At 57.6% G+C, this 9,885-nt stretch overlaps 1 protein-coding gene across 1 annotated transcript; it reads left to right on the top strand.

Annotated features, from left to right (window-relative positions):
- Nucleotides 1-209: 209 nt before the first annotated feature.
- LOC122382856 lies at nucleotides 210-8,379 on the top strand. The gene is made up of 2 exons (XM_043368718.1): nucleotides 210-582; nucleotides 6,607-8,379. Exon 2 carries the CDS (start codon nucleotides 6,617-6,619, stop codon nucleotides 7,709-7,711), a length of 1,095 nt encoding a protein of 364 aa, XP_043224653.1. The 5' UTR covers nucleotides 210-582; nucleotides 6,607-6,616; the 3' UTR covers nucleotides 7,712-8,379.
- Nucleotides 8,380-9,885: the final 1,506 nt, after the last annotated feature.

Raw genomic sequence — 9,885 nt, 5'->3', positions numbered from 1 at the left:
TCACGCCCATTCCTCCTATCAATTGGTGTGTCAGGGCTCCGCGGTGATTATGGCACGGTTTCCGGTCACCGATACACAGTGCCCGCTGACCCGGCCGCGTCACCAGCCCAGTGACGTGTCCCTACACCCAAACACACACTCTCGCAGTTACTCACACCCTTTCAGTTCCGGTGGACGGGGTCGGACAGCACCGTACTCCGGGCCGACCCGCGGTGGCCGGGATTTCGGGCCTTCACGGAACGCCAGGGTCAGGTGCGCAGTGGGTGACGTCATCGCGCCGGGCCGCGCCAGTCGCGCCGCTTCGCCAAAGACGGGTGACGTCAGCATGTGTTTGTGTGACGTCACCGCTGGAGCGGGCCTGCGCTGCGCGGTGGCGTCACCGCTGAGCCAATGTGCTCGACACGGCAGCGGGAGGCGGGCAGTTGGGTTCGGATCCTCGTGTGGTGCGGTCGGGTGCATTGGAGCTCTTACAGCCTGCCCTGACGAACCAGGACCAGGATTAGAAGCGAACTGCAGCGGAGAAGAAACGGGTTTTGATATCGAGTCTTTCTGGCAGCAGCCAATCTATACCAGCTAATACAGGTGAGTTATGGAGATATTTCACGCATTTTGTACTTGTTTACAAGACTTTTATGGTAGGAATGATCATCTTATTTGCCTGTCAATCTTTTTTTGTTTACGGACATGCATTCTATATATAATCAATGAGTAGGTGCCGATATCTAAATATCTTACGCAAGTTTTTTTTTTTTAAAGATAAACATGTTTTTAACGTTGTTCGCAGTTATCAATGGCTTTAAATCATTATTTATGCTGCAATGTACTTAATCCTCATCCTATCATACCAAACTTTTTTTGCCGTTTATTTTCATTTATAAGGTCTCAAGGAAATTTATAGGGTCTTTCATTAATAATCTCAAGAACATGTGACACACCAAAACACCAATTATCTACTAAAGCAGTCCGCTAAAACTCCAGACTTCAGAGCCAGTTATCCAAGTCTTTACGGAATATACCTACCTTCGTCACAATTACTGTCGTCTTAGATGATAATATGTCAGACATCACGATGTAATTCTTTTAAGCTTAATGCGATGTCAATTGGGGGAGCGGTCGGTTTAAATCCCATTGCTTTTACCCAATCTGTCATTGCGTTTTTCATTCAAAAGACGACGTGCGGTCTGTGTCAGCACTCAGAAGCTAATCATCTAGCAGGTACCAAGTTAAACAAGCCTCGTGCACGGCTGATCTGATCTCAGTAATCTGCTGGTGCTGGCGTCATGGGCCGTTCTAATGACGCTCGCGCTGCCGCTCGAAGGCCGCGGACCCTGGCAACATCTGCAGCGGGGCCCGGCGCGCCCTGTGGTGTCGCGGCCGTCACCCGGGCCGGGCCCCCGGCCTGTGGCGTGCTGACGCAACTGTAGTGCAGCTGGACGGCGATGGCGCCTCTCAGCAGAGCGGCCGATCGCCACCGGCTGACCCCAGCTCGCCGCTTGTGCAACCGATTGACGTCAGAGCTCGGCGCCGCCGGCACCGGCAGCGGCACAAAGACGGCCGGCCGGTGACCGGCCCCGAGAGCCGGCCGGCCCGGCGCTGGCGCTGGCGCTGGCGCTGGAGCGGAGCGCCGGGCCGGTCAGGTGCAGCTACAGACCACCTCATACAGCCCGCTGCCGGCCGCTCGCAGGGCGCTACCGATATAGTACGCCGGCCAGCTGCTCGACCTCGGTCGGAATGCCACCCCGCTGCAGTACTTTGGCGCCGACTTTCCTGCAGCCGGCTCGGCCAGGGACACTTCCTGTAGTGCTGCACTGCCAAGCCCTGACACAGTTCGCATTATTTCACCGGCGCTGCCAACCGCCGGGCTTCCGCCGAAGGTCGGAAAACAGCTCGCGCTGACGGCGGTGCCGGCTGTCGCTCCGCGGCAGTGCAGGTCGACGACTCGACACAGTGCCCGCTAGGAAACAGGTCAACAGTCTCGGCCGTGTCCCAGATGCCACCGTTACGCCGGCGAGCGGCATGACGGAATCCTCCCAGACTTTCCCCGACACGTAATGAAGCTGCCGCGTCATCCGCACAGTTTGGGTCACTATCGGCGGAAAATCGGGACGACCACGGTAATAGAATGATTATCGTTTTATAACTGATGTCCGCGGTTGGCGAGTCCTTGTATTGGGACTGGTTATGTTTCGCTGAGGTTTCGTAACCGAGGAGGAAGTAGATTCGCTCCTGCAGCTCAGTCGCCCAAAACTGGTCCTTGGCCTCTGCAAAAACCCGTTGGGACGAGTGAAAACTGACTGTGCTAAGTATAGCAGCCAGCCGGCACGTCTATTCTAACGGTGGCTCGGTGTGTCGTAATGCCTGCACGCTTCATTGTCCGAGTCTGCGTATATTTATGCCCGCGTGCGCGGCCGGCCGGCCGAGCGGACGGACCGAGGGCGGACGGTCGTGCCGGTCGAGCGGTTCACGTGGCCCAGATCGGACCGACCGGCTGTCGGCGTGACACTTCCGAACCGGCCCGGGCCGGCGGGGCTCGCCGGCCGTGAAAGTCGTGACAGCGGCGACAGCTCGGCGCCCAACCAGGCCACAGTCGCGGCCGACGCGTCGAGTCCGACGCCGGGCGGGGCGGGGGTGTGTCGGTGCCGATCCGCCCGGGCGGGGCCAGGCTGACTCAGACCCCTGGCAGTCGACCGGTCGGTTGTATCATCTGGCTGGAGAGCAGCCGAGTCGGCCCACACGGACCCGGTGGGCAAACAAACAGATGTGTCAGCGCGCCGGGCCGACCATGTTAGTCGGCGAGGGGCCGCCCGAACATAGTTGGGGAGGGAGGGGGCAGCCACCACCGCCCCCGCACGGGCCGCGGGCCATATGAGACCGCGCGCTGGAGCGATGATGCAATGCCCAACTCATGGCCGCCAACTCTGACTCACTGATTGCCAGCTTCCGACTCGGCTGAGTCACGCCGGCGGCTGGCTGATACGGCCGCAGGGCGCCTCCCTCCCTCCCCAAGTCGCGCCGCGGGCGATCCCTTCCGCGTCCCGCGCTGGTGCACGGTGCACCACGTACCCGGGTCTGCACCGTCTGCACCGTCTGCAAACCGACCGGCCGTGCTGATTACGTAAGCCGGTGACGCCAGTGGCGCGGGCCGGCCCGGCACCGGCGCGGGGCCCCGCGGTCACCGCGTCCTTACCAAACAGGGCCGCTGGCGGCGCGCCGTTACGTCAGGGCCTTGGGCCGCGGCGGCGACGAGCACGGAGCCGTTTGGCCCGCCGCGCTGACGTCCGAGGGGCTCAGCTAACCGCAATCGGACTGCGCGCTGTGCTCTCTCGCCGATCTGGGAGCGGCCGGATCGGCACTCCTCGCTCCGGGATTAGCGCCCGAGCATACCCAACTACATACCATCTCGGTGTTATCTACTGAGAATAAGACAACGGACGACTCATTGTCTTCTGAAAACTTGTGTGTAAGACGTATCGGTGTCAATATGAGCCCGCTTGTGGTAGGACTCCAGGGGCCTCCAAGGACGCTCCAGTGTATCACGCGCTGTGACCGTGCTCTGAGCAGTCCTTTACATAATCTACGACCGACGCCCACTGCGCGTGGTGACGCAATGGGCGCGCCGCTCCGTCGGTGTTTCTCGTGTGCACGTGATCGTCGGCCGGGACACGTGCTGTCCGCTCACGTGCCGTGGCCGTACCGGTGGCCGACGCCCACCGGCCACCGACGGGCCCGCAATGGGAAGTTCGGTTCCGGCCACCGACGCCGAGCCGGTGAAAGCGAGGCCGACCTTTGCATAAGTTAGTCGAGAGCCGGTCTGACATTTCGGTCATGTCGGATGCCCGGGACGCCGCAGGACGGCTCGGAACCGTGATATTTTGGGGGCGGCTGCTCCGATGTGCTCCCTGGAATCTGCGATGGCAGAATGGTGGCGAAAGTGGCCAGATCCCAGGTGCTGATACATTTTGAATGAATGCACGCCGCACACAGGACTGAGCTTATATAACGGTGTGGCGGGCTGACTGGTGGCCAGGATCGGCCCGTAGCCAGGTGTTGGGGCACCTGTTGTGATAGGAGCTGATTAACAAAGAAGGCCTAAAACCATTGCCATACTCCACGGGTCTTACGCCCACGGACGCGGCGGCTTGATAGATGGTATAAACACCTAACGGGACGCTTGGAAAGGTCATCTCGGCGCTTAACATTCCAACTCGAAAACACTGCGATCGAGTTGAGCAACCGCCTGTGCAGCACTGTAAACGTGAATTCTAGAAAGTGACCGAGTGGCGCGAGTCTTGGAGCTGCACGAAACATTGATTTTCCCTAGTGGCGGAGTGAATAGGTAGGGGAGAGTGGGGTAAGATGCCCAGGGTGGGAAAGACGCCCCACCCCCTCTAGCGGCGAAACAAATAATCGAACCTGGAAATTAATGTTCTTAGCGTAAAGCGGAAGCCTGCCTTGTTAACTGAACAAAAATTTGCGAAGCTCAGTTGGGCAACGGCTGGCTGGTGATTGCATGTTTTTTATTTGCTGCTTTCAAAAAAATATTTTGGTGTCAAAACATTGTAAATGTCAAAGAAGGTAGATAATTTTTGCGTCCCTTGCTATAGTCGTGATACATTAACATGCGTGTACTCTGTCCCAAGCAGTTTGTTTTAGGGTGTAGTTTTATGGCTAACGAATTGTACTGATTTAATATTACTTCGGTACCTTGGGGTAAGATGCCCCCTGTCCTGATGGGGAAAGACGCCCCCCTAAATCCGTAGGCTGTCCTTCAAGCAGCCCGTCAAATCATTTATTACATACTTGTGATGAGAGACAAAGCCGATCTGGGACTATTGAGAGTCCAGTACGGTCGGGTGCTCCCCATGCCGGACTCTCGGCCCAAACAGCGACTTTTTGGGCGGCATCTGACTCTGAGAGCCCTCACGACGGCCTCTGTGGGCCCCATTATTGGCTCCAGGCCCCTCACGACATCCTTTGAGGGCTCCCACGTTGGCTCCACGGGCCGCGCTGGCATCTGAGGTCCCCACGATGGGCTCGAGGGCCCTCAAGCATCATGAAGACCTATAAGGGCCCCCACAGTGGTCTCCGAACGCCACCACGGAGGCTTGTTTGGCCGCGCTGGACTCGATGGCCCTAACGATGACCTCTGAAGCCCCTTACGATTACTTTTGAGGGCCCTTACGATGACGTTTGGTGTCTACTGCAGGCTCGAAGGGACTACTGATTCGTTCAGGCGATTCACGTGCCCATTTATGTCACTTATAGTGCAGGGGGCATCTTCCCCAACGCCAGGGGGCGTCTTTCCCACCCTGTGGGGTAAGATGCCCCCTATGACTTCTTCAGGAAAATGCTTAATAGCAAAAAAGTTATAATATTTCAGGCACGAAAGTGTGATATTTTTGTAGAAAAATGATGTCGGCTTCCGTTTGAACTCCAAGTTTTTGCTTTCTGACCGTCATTTTCGAATAATATATGACAAAGTAAAACCCTGGGCATCTTTCCCCACTCTCCCCTACGTTGTTTAGGCCGCTCCGCTGCCATTCTTTGGCGCGGCTATTCTTCCGCATCTTGCTGGCGGTGCGCGGCAGCTCAGAGGGAGCGATCAATTATCGACGCAGTTGCACGGTGTCACATGATGCAACCGCCCCCGCTGCGGGAAGACCACTGGCAGGCGGCCAGCCAGGCCGCCGCCGACGCCCGCGACTACATGTCACGTGACCCTCGCGAACCATCGCCGCCGTCGCGCGAGTCATCGCGACCTGCGGCGGACGGTAGTTGCGTCAGCGGCGGTGCGGGGGCGTCGGCGGTGCGGGGGCTGAGAGGACTCCCGTGCTGCTCAGTGCTCCGGATCCGCCCGACCGCTGAACGGGCTCCCGGCCGACCACCGGCCTGTCCGGAGGACTTCCCGCCACATCGACACGCTGGTACGCGGCGTTAGTCGTCGAACCGGCTTCATACGCCTACTGTGTTGGACTTGATACAGGTGACGCCAGCACAATGATATTAAAAATTCCCCATTTTCTACGCACAAGCTTGCGCAGAGCGCTCAGCGTGCACCTCGTAAACGGCCTGCGCAATCGGAACTGTAGACTTCCCCGTGATAAGCGGGTTATGCAGCGCTCGCTGTCGCCTGCAAAACTTGATCGTAAACTGGGATGCAGAAATAGCCGGCTCCCGACTCATTGTGTCACGTTTCATTTTCTGACGAAGCGCGCTGGCTTAGTAAGAGTGGTTTCTGGCTAGGCTGCATCGGGAAGCGGCAGCGATGAATCATTGCCGGTTACATCGCTGTTGGAATAGTGAATCATGCTTACATACGGCCGGTCATAATTAAACAATGGCTCGCAGAACCTGCACTTGAAAGGCCAAATGGCAATGCCATCGCTGGCTATCTTGCCAAAACGCTACGGTGTTTTACCTTGGCCCTATTTTCCTTCAGAATGTCACCATCCTTTCCTCATTGCAGCGATTAGCGATAACCCACGCCAGCACTCGATTTTTAGTCGTGGCCTCTAGCTACAATGTAGTATGACTCACCTGATATGACACAGCATGACACAACGTGCCATGTGATCACGCAACTGACACCTTTGTCTTTCTTTGCAGAATTCCGTCCATGATGGTGACCGAGGGCATCTTCGGCACAGTCCAGTACGGGGACATGAAGGTGCGGTACGCCCCCGCGCCCCAGGTCAACGGGTACTACTACCAACCGCCGAGCGGCCAGGAGAGCAAGGAGCGCCTTCCGGTGCCGCCACTAGAGGCGCTGCAGACCCCAGCGCCGCAGGAGGCCAACGGCGGACCTCGCAAGCAGCGTGAATTCACCAAGGACACGCGCAAGGATGACAGCTACTGGGACCGCCGGCGGCGCAACAACGAGGCGGCCAAGCGGAGCCGCGAGAAGCGCCGCTTCAACGACATGATCCTGGAGACGCGTGTGGCGGAGCTCACCCGCGACAACTACCTGCTGCGCGCCCAGCTCAACACCATCCGCGACAAGTTCGGCATCATCGGCGAGAACCACATCAACCAGGAGGAGGTGCTGGCGCAGATGCCCACCATGGACCGCATCCTGGGCTTCAGCAAGCGGCCCAAGTCGCTGGCGCCGGCCAGCCTGCTGCGGCTGAGCAGCGCCACGGCTGCGACTCAGGCCCCGCTGCTGGCTGCCGCCCACCAGTTCCGGCCGGTGACGCCGCCGTCGGCGCCGGCCGCGCCCGCCGGCCACGAGCCCAACCCGTTCGTCTACCGGCAGCAGTCGCTGCGCGAGCCGCGCGCCGAGCCGGCCGTGCCGGAGCAGTGGCGGCCGCGCTCCGCCGACTCGGCGCGCCTGACGCCCGACTTCACGGCCGCCGTCAACCTGACCAAGGCGGCGGCCGAGCCGGCGGCCGAGCGGGCCGGCTCTCCCGAGCAGCGGCTGCCGCTGAAGCTGCGCCACAAGCCGCGTCTGGGCGCCGTCGCCGTCGTCAAGGAGGAGCCGCACGACTCGGCCTCTTCTGGGGACGAGCGCGACTCGGGCCTCTCGGACCGGTCCGACGGCGCCGCCTCGCCGGCCGCCAAGCGGAGGCGCTCCGAGGAGCCGCCCGCCCAGAGCGCGCCGCAGATCCGCAGCCAGCTGGAGCGGCTCTCCATGGAGGTGGCCACGCTGCGCTCGCTGCTGGGACAGAACGGCGAGGCCGCCGCCGCCGGCGCCCCCACCACCACCGCCGTCTAAACTCGGCCAGAGAAGAGCTCGGCCGGTGGTAGCCACTATTCTTACCGATGTGATGTGTAAACTCGCTTTGCTGGGATGCGTCAACAGCGCCTCAATGATCCATACTAGGCTCGGGCGGGTCAAGTGGCAAGGTGTCCCACGTACAACTCCCGCCGGGGACTGCGCTCCAGCACTGGCCGTGACGGTTCGTCAGGCGACGGTCCGTCACTTCCCCTGTTAATGAGCTGCCAAACGGGCTGTCACGCGCTGTCAGCCCTCCTGCTGGCGGGCCGCGGGCCGCTGATCAGTGCTGCCCGCTCGCTATGTGCTCTGTTGCTGTTGGTTGTGTGCTGGTCGGTGCTCGCCGCCTCTCGGGCGGTGGCAGTGCAGCCAGCGAGAGGTCCCACTCTCAACGGAAGGGTGCTGGGCCTGTGTGAGCTCGAATGTGCTGCTGTTACTGTTATATTGGAAGAAGTTCAAATGTTCTTTCATGTATGATATTGCATGGAGGTGTATTTCTGCGATCATATCAAAATTGATGTTATATTTTGCTATGTTATGAGATGTCTTGCAGTTGGCTGTTACGTTTGCTCTTGTGAACCTATGTAACAATATCAAGCTGTGTTGGTGTTTTGTACTAAGTGTTATAAGAGAAGAATTTGCGAAAAATATATGCTGTGAGACATTCAGATGATTGTTTATCGGTGAGCACAGACATCGGTGATTGGCACTGCACGAGACGTCGGCGGTTGTGAGAGGTCATGTGTGACCTTGAGACCTCGATGAGCACTAACGTGGATAAACACTTCAATGACGTCAATGAATACTTTCAAGCGTTGATGAGAGTACCATGCTACGTGGATAAACACAATGAGACATTGGCGGGTTCTTATAGACATCGATGAGCAAAGACACGTCGGCGAGCACTGCATCCTATACGGGGTGCCAACTTCTCGACGGTTTTCTCATGGCGGTTGTTCAGAACGGCGAACGCGTTAGTGATATAGAGATAAGAGAGAGCTGAAATTTGGCACACCTGACCTTAGATTTAGTCCGATTTCGGTAGCACTGACTGCACTTTATGTCAGATCAGGTCGCTGACCCATGGAATGACGTCATAGGTGAATGAAATTAGATGAATGAAATTTACGAAAGTGGTAAGTTTCCAACCCCTCAAAACTTGTAAGCATACCTCGGATTTTTTCTAACACCACCTGACTTCAAGCTGATCACGTGACCTCATCAGTAGGGGAGAGTGGAGTAAGACGCCCAGGTGGGGCTAGACGCCCTTTCGATATAAGAGGAAAACTGTTATATTCATAAGTTCATGCAACGTTTGTTTCTGCGTTTTGTTTGCAAGGACAAGATTTTCGGTTCCGAGGTGGTGTCGTTTGCAGGCGGTGAGCACTTTTATGTTTTGACAGGTTCTGATATAAAATTTTGTCTCATCGCTTACCATCTAATAACTGGGAGAAGGCCTTTAAATTATGTTGCAGATGCATTTTGCCAGTGGCGCGGGAGCCGGGGGAGGGGGGCTAGCGGGGGCTGAGCCCCTCCAGCTTTTCGGGTGTGTGTGTGTGGGGGGGGGGGCTCGTAATGTATTTGAGCCCCCCCCCCCCCCCCCAGCTGGAGGAATCGAAATCGGAAATCTACCAACATAATTTCATAGATTCATACATGGCGTCGGAACCGGGGGAGGGGGCAGTGGGGGAAGCTTGCCCCCACAACTCTGCGGCCGTGGGGGCGGTGCCCCACAACTTTTCATGACGCCAGGAACCGTTGGGCAGCTTGTCCTTCCCAAATTAGGGGTCGTGGGTCACAATATAACGGAAGAAAGCATGTAAGTGAAAAAATCCACATCTTTCACTGTCTCGGCAACTCATTTGGCAGATTAAAACCTTTATTCTAGGTTTCTTCACTCAGCTGAGACGGAATACCTCACTTTTTTGCAAATATTTTCGTTTTTTTTCGTTGAAAAGGCCAAGGTCTGAAAAATAAGTGGCCTGAAACCATAGGCGGCGGAACGGGGAGGGCACCGGGGCACCGTGCCCCCCATTGATTTTGGCATTTTAACATTAGTCCTATGGGAGTTGCATGGAAAGAATGGGACCGAAAGTCGGCAGTGCCCCCCCCCCCCCGTAATTGAACGTGTTCCACCGCTACTGCCTGAAACCGGTGAGAAAACTAGGTTTGAG

Source organism: Amphibalanus amphitrite, unplaced genomic scaffold, assembly GCF_019059575.1.
Source record: "Amphibalanus amphitrite isolate SeventyFive unplaced genomic scaffold, NRLGWU_Aamphi_draft 000148F_arrow, whole genome shotgun sequence".
Taxonomy (NCBI): Eukaryota; Metazoa; Arthropoda; class Thecostraca; order Balanomorpha; family Balanidae; genus Amphibalanus; species Amphibalanus amphitrite.
This window is presented reverse-complemented; position numbering and strand designations above follow the sequence as displayed.

What these genes read in the sequence shown, in the direction of transcription:
- LOC122382856 (XM_043368718.1), top strand. Translation starts at nt 6,617, where the DNA reads ATGATGGTGACCGAGGGCATCTTCGGCACAGTCCAGTACGGGGACATG.